Below are 15,039 nucleotides of genomic sequence, written 5' to 3'. Positions count from 1 at the left end.
AAGCACAAACACAGTGCTCAGGCAGAGCTTTGAGAAGAGGAGCTGATATAACGCCTAAAATAGTTCGTGTATTTATCTATTTACGTGTTTATACGTTAACTGCTGTAAATCGTGTTTAATGATTCAAATTAATACATTAAACATTTATCTAATGAATTAAACATTTAATGCATACTTCACATTTAATACTTATTCGATAAAGCAATCTCTCATCCACATTTGGCAGGAACCCTCCGGATGACCACTGTCCCCTCAAACGCAGGGTGGCAGGGGCACCTGAGCGGTGAGGGCCGGACACGGCACACGCTGTCCTCGCTCTGGTCAGAGAAACACGACCCGCTCATACACCGTGCCAGGTTCTCTCTGCAGACCACTGTCATCACTCATCAGCCGTCTACTCTGATCTCCATGACTTTCTCCTTTCTGTGACTTCCCCGGCTTTGCAGAGCCGATTCGGGTGACAAATTTCAATAACGGAACATGACACGTAACCAACACAGGCGCAGAGCAGGCCCCTAAGGAGGTCAAACTGCCCTGGGAGCCCTGCTGCCGGCCTGTCTGTCCCCCCCACTGCTGGGCGCACGCCGGCTGACATGCAAGTGGCACGCGGGGCTCTCGTCAGGATGCTGCCGAGGCGGTGACCTACACTCTCCCTACAGTTGCAGGCCAGGCAAACACCAGGGACGTCTTCCCCACTTCAGAAAAGGACACTCCACTAAGCACAGGACAGGGCGACGTCTGCACAGGGCTAGGAGGCCAGTCTGGACCCCTTCACTTCTGACGCCACAGGTTCCCAGCCATGGAGCGTGGCCTACACTCAAGGATGGGCTCTAGGAGCACTGTGAGCGGGCACAGGCCCAGGCGGGGTGAGGACCAGGCACCAGGCAGACAGCCCAGCCCTCCGCACGGGGGCTGCCACCACCGCTGCTGCCACCCCGGGAGGCTGGAAAGGGTGTATTCAGTCACTAGCTTACCGCTTCAGCTCTTTTCCTCCGCTGTTCTAAAAGCTCCCCTGAAACGAGGGGCGGAGAAATCGTTATTCCCTTTTTTTTTAAAAAATAAATTTATTTATTTTATTCTTGGCCGCGTTGGGTCTTCGTTGCTGCACGCGGGCTTTCTCTAGTTGCGGCAAGCGGGGGCTGCTCTTCGTTGTGGTGCCCAGGCTTCTCATTGCAGTGGCTTCTATTGCTGTGGAGCACGGGCTCTAGGCGCATGGGCTTCAGTAGTTGTGGCTCGCAGGCTCAGTAGTTGTGGCTCGTGGGCTCTAGAGTGCAGGCTCAGTAGTTGTGGCGCACGGGCTTAGTTGCTCTGCGGCATGTGGGATCTTCCCGGACCAGGGCTCGAACCCGTGTCCCCTGCAGTGGCAGGCGGATTCCTAACCACTGTGCCGCCAGGGAAGTCCAAAATCGTTATTCTTACCTAGCAGGTCAAGAGGAGTCTCACCGGGTCCACGGCACAGGCAAGGTAGCTGGGGCTTTTTAGTTCCGGTGTAACTTAAACTTTCTCTCGCTAATGAAACACCAATGCTATACCTACCGTGATCTCAGCAACATTCATCACAACAGAACATCTAACTTTATTTTACTAAAATTATTCCTTTGTAATCCAGTCCTCATTTACTCAAAAACAAAACAAACAAAAAAACCGACGACAACTGCCACAAGTGAATGGGTCAGACAGCAAATGTTTCTTTGTCCAAAGCTTGCTGATTTTTCTTGCATTTTCCTTGCGTATTTCATAAAGCTAACTGAAACTATTTTTCAAGTGGTCTGGGCATCTTCCCTTGCTTTGGATCACAGAGCTCGCAATGGGACCCTCTAAGTTTGTCCAGCCTCACGGGGTGGCCGTGAGGGTCACACGAGTCAGTCCAGGTGAGACACCGAACCAGCCAGAGCTGGCACAGAAAAGAAACGCTCCAGGTGTGTTGTGTGGTTCACAAGGCCTGAAACAAGGCAATGGGACTTCTCAGAGAGGAAGAACCATCACAGACACACAGCAGGGAGAGTTAGTTCGAGTTCAGAAAGTTCCAGAACACACAAGAATTATGTCCCTTCTGCAGCTCTCCGTTTGTACTGCTGCTTCATGACCAAACTCAAAGTCACTTCTCTCTACAACACACAGCTCCAACGAGGTTAGCTTCCGTTTCCGAGGACCACAGCAGCTTACTGGGCAATACTCCCTTGCGGTAAAGTAGAGAGCAGTGGTCTCTGAAGACTCCAGGAGGGTCGGTTCTCCTCCGACTCACAGGGCGAGATCACTGATTCTCTAACATACAATAATTTACTAAAGTGTCGCATGAAGCGAAGTCACAGCACCGGCTGATCGAGCTGAGGACCAGGCCGCCATCCGGTCCAGAGTGGGCTCGGCTGTCCGGCAGGCGGACACGCGCCCCAGCTGGTGGATGGGGCGGCCTCTCCCCACGGCCTCTGCTCGGCCCTGTCCTTCACCTTCCCAGGTCCTCATTTCCACGCCTGTGCTTGCAGCCTGTCTCCTGACGATTTACAAATGGGTTTTCCTCACTTTCCAGGAGCACTGTTCATCTCAGGTGGCTTCCCCACCTCACCAGCACCGTTATAAGGCAGCCCCTCCTTCACAAGCTGCATCCTCACTCAGTAGGGCGCTGTCATGCTTTCATAAAGAGAAAAAAACCCTCTAGGTTCTTCGGCTTCCAACCATTTCTTCATCATCTAAGTACTAGGTATGGATTTCTTATTCCCCAACTTCTGTACCTTTGTGCAGAGTAGGTAAGAAAATATGATGCAAGTGACCAGGAAAACATTTTAAAGCTCACATCCCTCCAGATAAACAGATATATATCTTAAAACAGAGTGCCCCAAATACACAGATTTCTTAGAAGCTGTCATGAAGCACGACACGCGGATAATCTGGTGATGGGCAAACGCCAGACCCTAGAACAGGAGCCATGGCAGCAAAGGCAAACCCCCCTCTGGCTGAGCAACTCCCCGGAGGCCCGTGTGTCCTCCCAGACACGCTGCGCACACCCGGCTCCCCAACACACTCCCATTCTCAGGGACCAACTCTCACACTTACCAAACTCCGATACTGGCCCTGGAACAGTTTTGAAGTCCGACCGTGCGAAGGCTGGGGTCCCAGGGAGTCGAAAGACTTGATCCGGTGAGAGGAGGGCCGGGCACACACGGAGTCACTTCCCAGGCCGATGTCTGCAAGGTCGTCACAGGGGAGAGAGCGAGCTGAGTCCCCTGACACCGCGCCCACACCCCGCACCGGGCTCCGAGGGTCGGGGGGCCACCCGCGCAGGAGACCAGGAGCAGTGTCCCCGCCACGGGACCGAACGACCGCACGCGCCCCAGGCACCTTCCCGGGAATTCACTGAACGTAAGTACTTAGCGGTCCTTCTCTAGCTAAGTTCCGAGTTTACGACGTGTTCCGTAACTGTTTTCAGGACTTTCCCCTCACCTGGAAACAAGAAGCCTCTCACACTCGACTCCTGGGCAGAGCGCCACCCAGACCCCCCCGCACGCCCCCTCCTCCAGGATCACCCTTTGCGCGGTGAGCGAGCCGCAAGCGTGATCGTGCCAGAGACGGAAAAGACTCTCTTACTGAGACAAACAGAACCCCCGGCACTCTCCGTCCAGAAAGGCCCTTGTGAGGATGACGCCCTCGGCACGACGGCAGGCACGCTTCACTCACCTCACAGGCTGTGAGAGGACCAGAGGCCACACAGCACTAAAGGCTCAGATCTCCCTCTGGAGTCGCTGCAGGGTCACACACCCCACTCAGGCCACCAGCACGTACATGTCAGCAGCCCACTTCGCAGAGGCGATGTGATGTTTTTTAAATGAGGCCACGAGAGAGTTTTCTAGGGAAATCACTGTTTTGACACGCACGCGCCTAGCAATTTCCTAAAGCTACGTGGGGGACCTTCTATAAAAATGTCCTGAAACTGGGGGTCTCCAGGTCCTCTTTCTCTGGCAGATCCCTTTGGATTGGCTTACACAGTATCTTATGAAATTCTGAATTAGGTACCAACAACTGAAAGTCTGGGGACTCCCCAGGGAAACAGGCATTTCCAGCTGTTCTTGAAGCCCCGGGGCTCTGGTGCCTCTGGCTCTGTGCTCCCTGACTGACCCAGAGCCGAGCAGGGCCCACGCGGGCAGAGCAGCCGCTGCCCTCTGCCCCCCTCGCTCCTCCACGCTGCCTGCCAGGCTCCACGGACCCGGCGTCCGGGACCCCTGCCCTAAAACCACCTCGCCGTCTCAGTGTGGAAGCCCCTCCAATTCTCAGGCCCTGCTCAGTGCTGGCAGTAAGGGCCAGTGTTTGCTCCCGCCGTGTGGCAGAGGCCTGGCAACTGCGAGCACAAACAGCGCCCAGAGGACAGGCGTGAAGAAGCTGCCCCGGTGGCTGCCTGCCGTACCCAGGGAGTGTTTAGGATCCCCTCCTTCACCAGCTCCAGTCTCTCCTCTGTCCAAGTAAAAGGGAAGCATTCCTCCACACGCCTGGAGGACACAAAGGGTCTCCCTGACGTGCCGGACGCAGAGCAAAGACGGTGACGGGCCTCCCCAACAACGACCGTGGAGTCAGCAGGTGCACCTGTCTTACACTTGCGTCAGCCCCTACAGCCGACGGCTGAAAAGGCACCATCACCTCCTTCACGCTGACTTCAGAAACACAAATGAAGAGCAGTAGCCAACAAACACAGAAGCAAAACGTTCTCTTCATCTGAGAAGGCTCAGTCCTCTTGTTTAAAAGCTGAGGAGAAAAGTACCAGGTTTATTTCAGAACTTCCAAACAGGTCTTTGTAAAGAATGGCGTCAGGTGCTCTGTGTCCAGGGTACATCCGATGATGTCAAGAACATGCGAGAAACACTTCTGCATCAGATGGGGGCGGGAAGATACAGCTCCCGGCCTGTGTCCACGCCTTCCGCGGCCCGCGGGGCTCCGCCCCGGTCACCGAGGGCCTCGCGGCCCCGTGGATGGAGCGCAGCCGCCCTCGTCGCTCCCCGTCTCCTTCCGACCCACCCGAACTTACACACCCAGGGCGAGAGCCAACCTGCCGTCTCCCGCCCGCGGCCTCACACGTGGGGACCGTGTCTACCAAAGCCACTCTCACCGCAGCTGCCAGAGAGCGAGCTCAGCGGAGGGCAGTGCGCGTCACACTGCGGCCCAGACGCCGGCAAAGTGCTGCAGGCGGGCCGGGGCCGGGGAGGTGCCCGCGCTGCACCCGCCGCCTGCACGCGCTCGTCCCGTGAAGCCCCGTCATCGACTGCCCACGCTTCGACCGTGGCGGGCTGGCTCCTTTATTACCTGTCTGCTCGCGTTGGGTCTATCGCTTCTCTATCGCAGCACAGGCTTGACAAACGCCACAAGCCTCCTGTCTGGAGGGTGCGATGGCTGCGTGTCCTTCGGTCCGCCTCGATGCCCCCGCTTCTCCGCCCCCTCCCGCCCTCCTCCTGGACTGGGACCCTCACGCTTTCCTACACTCGCTCACCCGGGTCCTGATTCAGCGTGTCCCCAGGTGCTATCACCCCAACAGCCCAAGACATTCTCAACTTCAAGCCCGAAGTCAAGCTATGAGAAGGGAAACCCTGCCCGGGACGGCGGGCAGCACAGGCTGCTCTGGGCACACGTCCCCAAGCGCGGCAGCGGGGCAGCACCCAGACAGCCCTCCCGGCAAACGAGTGGCGCGAGGGGCCCCTGAAGCGGTTCCTGCAGCCCCTAGCGTTCCGATCCCATCCCGTCCCCACACAGTGAGGAAGGGTCGGGGTGAAATGAGAGGAGACCCTGACAAGAGAAACTGACTTTTTCTGATCAAAAGAGGCGTATCAAGGGCTAACTGCCCCTCCCAGGGATCTGAAACTACAGTCCGTAAAGGTAAGTTGAAAACAAACATGACTTTAAAACAAAAGAGCCTCTAAGCCCTTCGGGTGCCTCAGGCAGCCTCCAGGCCCGAGCTAGTCCCACAGGAGCACATACAGACCCCACTGTCCTCTCCACGGTTGGGGAGCCCACCTCTCCCTAGAGGTGCGACTGGGGCTTGAACCCGCAGCCCACAGAGCCCAGGTGCCCTCGTCATCCTCAGGAAACCTGGCCCAGGTAGGTGTTTACTGCAGAGGCCAGCTCACTGGCTGCACCTCAAAAACAGGCACTAGATCTGCTCACTAGATCTGAGCTTTAATCAGCATGAACTTAATAAAACTGCAGAGCAAGGTGCTTCAAGCTCCAGGCCAGCCCATGAGTTGCCCTGCCAACGAGGCACTCCCCCTCTGCTGCACTTTTCTCTCTGCCCACAGGAAGGAAAGCACTGATGTCTACCAGGACCTGCAGAGGAAGACTCTGCTCGCAGCAGAAGTGACAACCCGAACTTTAATGCAAAATCCTTTTTCAAGCTCAGGAACGCTCACTCCGCCTCGCTAACACGGAAGCAACAAGGTTCTCGCCCCCTTTCCTTCCCCTCCCCTCAAGTGCAGTAAAAAAGAGACTTACCTGCTGTTACTTTATTTAGAGTCACTAAGGAGCTGAGGACCTTGTTGAAATTCTGCCCCTGATACAAATCGTTTGCATCAAATGTCTGAAAGGGAAAAGTGAACAAGCAGAATTAGCAGAGTCCGGTGCTGGGCAGTTCTGCGCAGTCAGAGGAAGACAGTCGGCTTCGCAGGCGAGACCCCAGGGAGGCGGCACACCTGCGAGCTCGGCTTCCGGTCGGAGCAGGAGGCCAGGCCAGGTGCCCTCACTGGGGCCGCTCAGGGCCTGAGTCCAGCTTCCTAACCACCACGTCCCCACCCTGCCGCACCCTCCTTCATAACCTGGGGCGCTGCTGGCGCTCCGTGAAGGCTCCTCTCCTTAGACGGAGGCTGAGGCCTCAGGGCAGGCCTACTACAGACTTCCTCTCCTGGCCACAGCCGATGCCAAAACCAACAGCAGCAAAAAGGAAACGCCGACATCACAGAGGATACGAGAGGGAAGGAAGGGAAGGCAGGAGAGGCCGAGTCCAGAAGAGGGGGGGGCGGGGACACCGCCACCCTCGGGGACCGTCTGGTCCGCATCGCTGCGATCTCGGCTGCCTAGAGACTGGGGACGCACCCAAGCTAGTCCCCTCCCCGCCCACCCTCCAACACCCAGGGGCTGAAAGATGCTGCGCGTCAGGCTGCCTAGACACAGCACGGCTGATCCACGATGTGTGCGCAAACACGCGCTAAAATAAACACATCTCATCCCCAAACACTGTCTGAAGACCACATATACCTTCTGATCACTGAGTAACTCCTTCCCTCCCCCCAAAAATTTAATAGTCAAATCATCCACAACTCTGCGCCAGAGAAATTATGAAAAAAATTCTTTGAGATGCAGTTAACAGAAAGATGTGTTCAGATGCCCAAATGAAAACTGTGTTAACATTCTTCAAAGGTTCTCTCACTGGGGCAAAAATGAACTATGGTGACCAGTCATCCCAGGAGTGACTTCCCCTGCAGGCCGCCTGTCACCCCTCCCCCGACTCTATCTCACACCCTGCCAGGAGCCCGGCTTCCCCCTTTCCTGCTTCTCCCTCCCCCTGCACAGCTAACTCTCACTCATCCGGCTCCCGCCAGCCTCACCCCCCCCCCCACTAGACTCAGCAGGGCCCAGCCAGGCTCCCGGCACACTCATTGCCACAACCTTACGGTCTATGTGTGCACGTTCTCCAGACCGTGAAATCTACACAAGCAGACCTCACAACATCCAGGAAATGGCCAGCACACAGTAAAAACGTGAATGTTTGCTGAATGGGTAACAAGGCACCAATCCACCCCGTGGCACTGAATGTCACCGTGGGGCAGACACATAAAGAGCAGCTGAGAAGAGCCGTTCCAAATCTAAATAACCACTGCTGTCCCCCACAAAAGTCTTCAGTCTTAATTTCTTTTTTTTTTTTTTTTTCCGGTACACGGGCCTCTCACTGTTGTGGCCTCTCCCGTTGTGGAGCACAGGCTCCGGATGCGCAGGCTCAGCGGCCATGGCTCACGGGCCCAGCCGCTCCGCGGCATGTGGGATCTTCCCGGGCCGGGGCACGAACCCGTGTCCCCTGCATCGGCAGGCGGACTCTCAACCACTCGCCACCAGGGAAGCCCCAGTCTTAATTTCTGAGATGAGGAAAAATCATCATGAGGTTCATTTATTTAAACACGAACAAGAGAGAGACAAATCCAGAAGTTGAAAAACCACCTCCAGGAAGGAGGCCATCAAATCCAAGTAAATAGAGGAGCTGCAAACACAGAGCTGGGGAGAGGGAGCCGTAAACACAGGCACCCAAGCCCTCTGTGCATGTCACTCACGCATTCTCATCTGATGGAGCAAAAAATAAAACAATTCATGATGCCAGGTCCTGCCTGTAACAAAGAGTATCCCCTTAGAACAGCCTTCAGAAATCACCTTATAGTACAGACTTGAACTCATTTGTTCTGACATCTATTATTTAAAAAGAAATTTCCAAGTCAAAGGAGAGCATGATCTGGGCTGATATAGCCAGCTACATTTTGTAATGGGCTGGCTGCATTTTTTATCAAAAGTATGACCCTCAGTAGGCCTCAGCCTCCTTCTGTGCAGGACCTACAAGTGCCCTCTCTCATAAACGGTGGGCGCAGATGATCTCAGCTCTCAAGTTCTAACTCTAGAGCTTGGAAAATTCAAATTGTGGTATTCTGCAAAAAAAGAAATGTATATAAAAACATGTACTAACCTTCATCGTGGGGAGGCAGAGAGTCACAAAACCCAGAAAAACAGGATGCTGAAAACTGAAATTTCCTGTTATTCCAGAACTATATATCTCTCTTACTTGGATACCAGGAAGCGTCTGGTTGGCTGAAACGGCCCACCAATGGGCTCCAAAGTGACATCAGAACTTAAGTGAATTCACACACACACCACATTTCTTAACAGGAAGCTACACAATGAGATGAGACAAACGCTTGCCACTGAGAGGGGAAAAAATGCACATTCTGAGTCAATAAAATGTTTTGACTAAGGTGCTTCTCTAGAGAAAGAAAACTGACTACTTCCTGAAATAGAAATCTATTCAACAAAAAGCAAAAACAGAAAAATCTTAGGGTACAGAGAAAGTCTGTACTGTGGGAATAGAGGAAGATGTCATTAATAGGGCACACAGTTACCCCGGGGCGCTCATGCTTAGGAGATAAGCCTGCCCCTCCGGTGGACCTGCCATGCGGGCTGAGGGCACACACGCCCACCCTCCACGCCCCTCGGGTCCACGCTCCCACGCCTTTCCTCAGAGGGTTCTCAGGAGGGGCCGCACGTTAGGATCTCCCAGGACCTTAGAAAACCAAGACACTCAAGCCACATCCCAGACTAATTATCAAGAAATTAGAATTTCCAAGAAAGGGACCCTGAATCAGAATGTTAACACCCGTCAGGTGACTCCATGCAGCCAAGGGTGAGAAGCACCTCCCTGGAGAGAGAGGGAAGGTGTCAGGAACCCTGTCCCCAGGCAGGCTCACCCCCTCGCACCCATGACCATCCCTTATAAACACAGAGAAGAGGGAACACATACCCCAGAGACCTTGGAATCTACCCAACTGGGAACGTGTATTTCCAAAAAGTCACCCTCACTTTTACATTTAAGTGAATTAAAGGTTCAGTAGACTAAGCCAATATTCTCAAACTTATCCTACCAGTTTTCTACCAAAAAACCTCATAATATTAAATGTATTAGTTATAGTTCATTTTTAATACCTTACTTTCAAAAGAAACAATACTACGTAATGATATAGAACAAATACCAAACCATGTGGAAACCAGGCTAGAAGGGACCCAGAGTATTTAAAGTGGGACATAAAGATACTTTCTGAGAACTGTCTGTCGTCACCCGCAAGGGCAAGCGAGGCTGGGATGAGCTGGGGAGGAGGGAGACAGTCCTTCCGAGCTTGAAGGCTGCCCCCCCCTCCCCCCGGTTACGGCCCTACTCCGCGTACTGAAGCCCTCTGGGCCTCGGCTTCGCACCCTTGAGACGGGAACGAGGAACAGACAAAGGCCTGAGGATGAGGATGAGGATGCCAATGACGGGAGGCAGCACTGTGCCAGTGCCCCACAAGTTCAAAAATGAGTGAAATTACAAACACTCCATCTTGTACACCAAGCCTCAAGGTCTCCTGAAAAAACTGACCCATTGATAACTACGTTCTAGCAAGGAAAACTCCCTTTTTCTGTAAAAGACCAACAACTACAGAACAAAACAAAGAAAGCTTGCGCAAGGTGGGTGCTCAGCAACCGAGGAGAACCCTCGAGAGCCTGTGCGGAGAACAGACCGCACGGCTCCGCACAGCGGCAGGCGCTGCCCTCCGCGGGCCCCCAGCAGCGCCCCAGCTCGCACTCGAGCGGGTGGCCACGTCACTCGCCGGACGCCGAGGCTCCCTGCAGAGCTCCGTGCACACCAGAGGCGGCGGCAGCTCCACCACCGGCATCGCTCCGCGTCTGCGCAGCAGAGGCCCAGGTCCTCAGGGCACCCAACGCTCTGACCGCTGACCCTCAGAAAACACTGCCGGCGCCGCCACACCAAAAGGGCTGCGCCTGGACGTCGCTCCCCTGGCCCAAGCGCAAGCTCCCAGCCTTCACCTGCGCCAGCCCTCTAAGTTATCCTCTTCTGACATATTCCTTATTTCTACTTAATATCACATTTCCAGATGTTCAGGTTTAGTTCCAGAACTAACACCTGCACCTGAGGAAGATGAGGCTGCACAGACGTCGACCGTCACCAGCACTAACCTGGCAGGGCGAGGCCATCAGGGTGACCCACATGCGTGGGCTAGAGCTCTCAAATGTGCAAACCTCCAGCCAGAAAGAGGACGGCTGTGCTTTGGCAGAAAGAGCCACCGTGGTTTTCAGGGAAGCATCACCAGTAATGTGGTAAAATAAAGAGGGTTCCAAGGCACAAGCTAAGAACTGATGCTGATCAATCCGGAAAGTTCACGTTCATCACACTATTTTCCAACTTCCTTTTTTTATTCTTTTAAAATTTATTTATTTATCTATTTGTGGCTGCATTGGGTCTTCGTTGCCGCGCAGGGGCTTTCTCTAGCTGTGGTGAGCAGGGGCTACTGTTTACTGCAGTACGTAGGCTTCTCATTGCGGTGGCTTCTCTTGTTGCAGAGCACGGGTTCTAGGCACGCGGGCTTCAGTAGTGTGGCTCATGGGCTCAGTAGTTGTGGCTCTCGGGCTCAGTAGTTGTGGCACGTGGGTTCTAGAGCGCAGGCTCAGTAGTTGTGGCACGCGGGCTTAGTTGCTCTGCGGCATGTGGGATCTTCCCGGGCCAGGGTTCGAACCCGTGTCCCCTGCACTGGCAGGCGGATTCTTAACCACTGCGCCACCAGGGAAGTCCCCCAACTTCCTCTGTCTAACTCCAGGTCACCCCTAAAGAGGGTGTGCGTCCCCACCCACTGCCACACCTTCCCATGGGTTCCAGCCAACGAGCTCTGAGCACACGTACCCGCTCTGAGCAGGACAACGCGTGCCAGGCCCCAAGCGAAGCTTTAGGAGCCCTCAGGCGTTTCAGCCAGCCTCCCCGGTCTTTTCCTTTAAGTGAGCATGGCAAGGCCCAAACTGGAGCTGCCCCACCAGCCTGGACCCGAGAATAAAGAGGACGCTCGGAGCACAGCAGCCCCGTCTCCGCAGCCAACGAGACGGGCGGGATACACCTGCGGGGCTGTCAGCCGCGGAGACGAGGGCGCTGCTGGCTAACACAGCACGCCCGGCAAGAGCGGGCGACACGTCCACACCCCACGGTCTCCCTAACTGCACTGGCTCTCGAAGGGGAGAGGACATCTCCAGACAACAAGCAGGAAACAACGGTATTAAAGTGAAGCAGTCGGCTCACGTAAAGCTGGACCACTTTAACACTAAATGGTAACAGTTACCACCTCTCAGGCTGGGTCACAGGCTTCCCCGTTATTCAAAATAAGGTTCTGCTCCCCAAAAAGGACCCATCGCTCCAGAGCAAGCCACGTTCTCCCCTCCTTCCCAAATACCAAAGGCGGGCATCGCGTAACTGCTAAAGGCTGCTGCTTCACAGGGGTCTCCAAGGAGAGACACACGTGCCTCGGCGCTCGCCCTGGAAGAGCTCATTCTCGCTCAGAGGACTTCCTCTCCCCTCCCCGTGTATCAGCAACCTTGAGCAGGTGCCACGAGAGCCAGGAAGGCAGGCGGGCTCAGGAGATGGAGGGAGACAAGAGCGCAGCGCCACCTGTAACCTCCAGGTCATCCCGTCCATGGCACAAGTCACCCTAACACTCAGAGGCCTAACCACAGGTGGTCTGGGTGTCAGGAGCCCAGAGCCACCTGGCGGGGACGTGGCTCAGTCTCCCACGGGGAGGCCCCAGGTGTCCACGGCCAGCCTGACAGCTCCCAGGGCTGAGGCTCTGGAACGACGGCTCACCGCACGGCTGTGTCCTCACGGCACGGACAAGGCCCCAGAGACAGTGACGGGGGAGCGAGAGCAGGAGCGGGAAGGGAGCCCCGGGGCTGCACCGCAGGAATGGCGCGACCAGCGCTCCAGACGGCTCCACTCGAGGGAAGGGGCCACGCCCCACCTTCAGGAGGGAGAAGTGGCCCTGCTGGGAAGCCAGCCGCCTGCCCACCCCCTATGCGAGTCCTGCTCCCTGCGCCACACCCTTCTCCTCAAATCCAGCTGCCACCCCCTCTAACTGGGCCCATCAGATGTCACAGCCACTCGGCAGAGCGCTGCCATCCCTGACAAAGAAGTGGGGCAGACCCCGCCCTGGCAGGGCAACAGGAGGATGATGAACACCTCCGTCTGCAAGGCTCCCCTAACCCCAGCGTCAGTGAGCTGCTTCACCTTGGAGTCCAAGTGCACAGACGGTACTGGAAATCAGCATTACCTTCCACATAATAAAACAGAAAAGCAAACTTCACTTCACAAAAGAGAGTGTGTTATACTTCACATAACAAAGATCCTGTTAGTCAGGAACCTTCCAACTGTCAGCAAGTGAAACCCAACTCAAACTGGCTTCAACAAAAGAAGAACTTACTGGTTCTCATAACTAACAAGTGAAGAATGGCAAGAACCACGGGCACCGAAGTCGGAAGCTTCAGGCCATCTCCTGACTCGGCTTGCCTCTGCGTGGGCTGCCGTTTCAGGAACGTCCTGGTTCATGAGGTAACACGGCTGCCAGCAGCTCCAGGCCACAGCCAACAAGTCCACCCCCTCCGCTGCACCTGGCTGGCCCTGCCTGCGTCACAGCCACATGGCCACAGGCAGAGCAGCAAGGCGAGCTGGGCAAGGCCCAGGCGATAACGTGCAAAAGCCTCCTGGCAACCTGCACACGTGTGCGACGTGGTGCAGGCAGGTAAGGCAACCCTGTGCAGCACCAGGACGGACCAGCGGATCCAATAAAGGACGACACAGTAGTAATGCGCTGTTACCACCAGCGCCCCAGAGTCTCATCAGCAATCACAGCGACCTGGCCTTCACAGAGCCCAGACATCACAACCACAACGGACTCGGACCCAGCTGGCCACACTGATACAAACGCAAAAGTAGATGACTCACCCCTAAATGATGTCACCACCAGCTGATGACACCCCTGTGTGTACCCAAAGAGAATAAACCAGGCAATGTGGAGAAGTCTTCCTTCCCCCACCCCAGTACTAATGGAGAGACCCCTCACCAACACAAGGCAGACCAACCAAGCACTTTCTCAGCTCAGGCAGCCTCAATATTTGAAATGCAAGCAGCCAGGTCAGCTCCTCAGAAGAGTTCATGAGGAAGCTATTTCTGACACAAGAAATTGTTACTTTGGGCACAGTTCTGGAGTGTGGTTCTCGAAGTTTAAAAATATAATCTTGTCCTATCACATTGTCAGATGGAATCTGTGATTTTAGAACAAGATGAGTAAAGACGAATCTTAAGTAAGTTGTGCTATTTAAGTTTAATGCAAATGGTCCACATTGTTGGGGATAGACATGTGGAAAACAGGGATCCAGCAGGGAATTCTCGCCTCCTTGGCTTCTGCAGATTTTGTACTTAATTCCACCTACTCCTACGCCCTAGGGATAAAATTAAAGTTTGAGGACGGATTCTATCAATACACAGCACTTTCACCCAATGTGCCCCCCATTTCTTTTAGTTTAAAATGACAATTAAATCATATTCAATTTTGTGGATTCCACTGTATCAACACCAAAACACTAGGACAGGGACCACTTATACAAGAAAAGAGATACCAAATATTTTAGGTAGTTTCCAGGAAGGGTTGGGTCGGGAGGGAGGGAGAACAAAGTCCTGAGAAGTGAGGCAAGATGACTGATGCAATGAAAGGGCTGCTACGTCTCCGTCCACCGTAAAGGAGCAATCATCCCAAACAGACATCACCAGGTGGGGAAGAAGAGGATGAAGCATCCACTGAACCATCCCCTGGGTGCTATGCTGCAGATTTCATGTCAATCTTATTTTATAAAGGGGAAAAATGAGGCTCCAAAACACGGTATGACAGGTTCCACAGGAGAGCAAAGAATTGAACCTGATCAGTCACTGCTGCTCCCCCTGCCACACACATGGGTCAGTGGGGCAGCACCCATGGGCCCATGGGTCCCAGAGCCAGCTAGCACAGGCACAGCACCCCATCAGCCCACCGTGGGCTCCTAGTCCGACTCCTAGGGACAGTGAGGCAAGCCTGCAGAGAACAGCCACACAGTCGCCAGACAGAGAGGGTCTGGGCAGGTCACAACCACCACTTAGGCTGACAATTAGCTTAGGTGCTAACCCAGAGAGCCAAAAGGGCAGTGAGTCCCTTGCATTAACTTTAATACTCAAAACAAGTAGTTATAAAACCCAAACTTTGAGAAACATGTCAAGACAGTAAACTGCACACATACATAACCTCCCATCCCTCCCAAGGTTCCACTGAAATAACAGAAAAGGCAGGCTTTAAAAAAAAATAGTCATAAATGGGACTTCCCTGGTGGTCCAGTGGTTAAGAATTTGCATTCCAATGCCAGGGACATGGGTTCAATCTCTGGTCGGGGAGCTGAGATCCCACGTGCCATGGGGCAACT

At 54.4% G+C, this 15,039-nt stretch overlaps 1 protein-coding gene across 3 annotated transcripts in view; it reads right to left on the bottom strand.

Moving 5' to 3' along the window:
• The window catches only part of ARHGEF7 (Rho guanine nucleotide exchange factor 7), a 132,330-nt gene that overhangs the window by 66,277 nt on the left and 51,014 nt on the right, over positions 1 to 15,039 (bottom strand). For all 3 annotated transcript variants that reach the window (XM_082602482.1, XM_082602480.1, XM_082602481.1), the window contains exons 3-4: positions 6,466 to 6,550; positions 3,052 to 3,182 (exon numbers count right to left, since the gene is read on the bottom strand). In XM_082602482.1, coding sequence (XP_082458608.1) covers positions 3,052 to 3,182; positions 6,466 to 6,550 — 216 coding nt within the window. The remainder of the gene's footprint in view (positions 1 to 3,051; positions 3,183 to 6,465; positions 6,551 to 15,039) is intronic.

This window comes from Mesoplodon mirus, assembly GCF_964341445.2.
Source record: "Mesoplodon mirus genome assembly, chromosome: 17".
Lineage (NCBI taxonomy): Eukaryota > Metazoa > Chordata > Mammalia > Artiodactyla > Ziphiidae > Mesoplodon > Mesoplodon mirus.
This window is presented reverse-complemented; position numbering and strand designations above follow the sequence as displayed.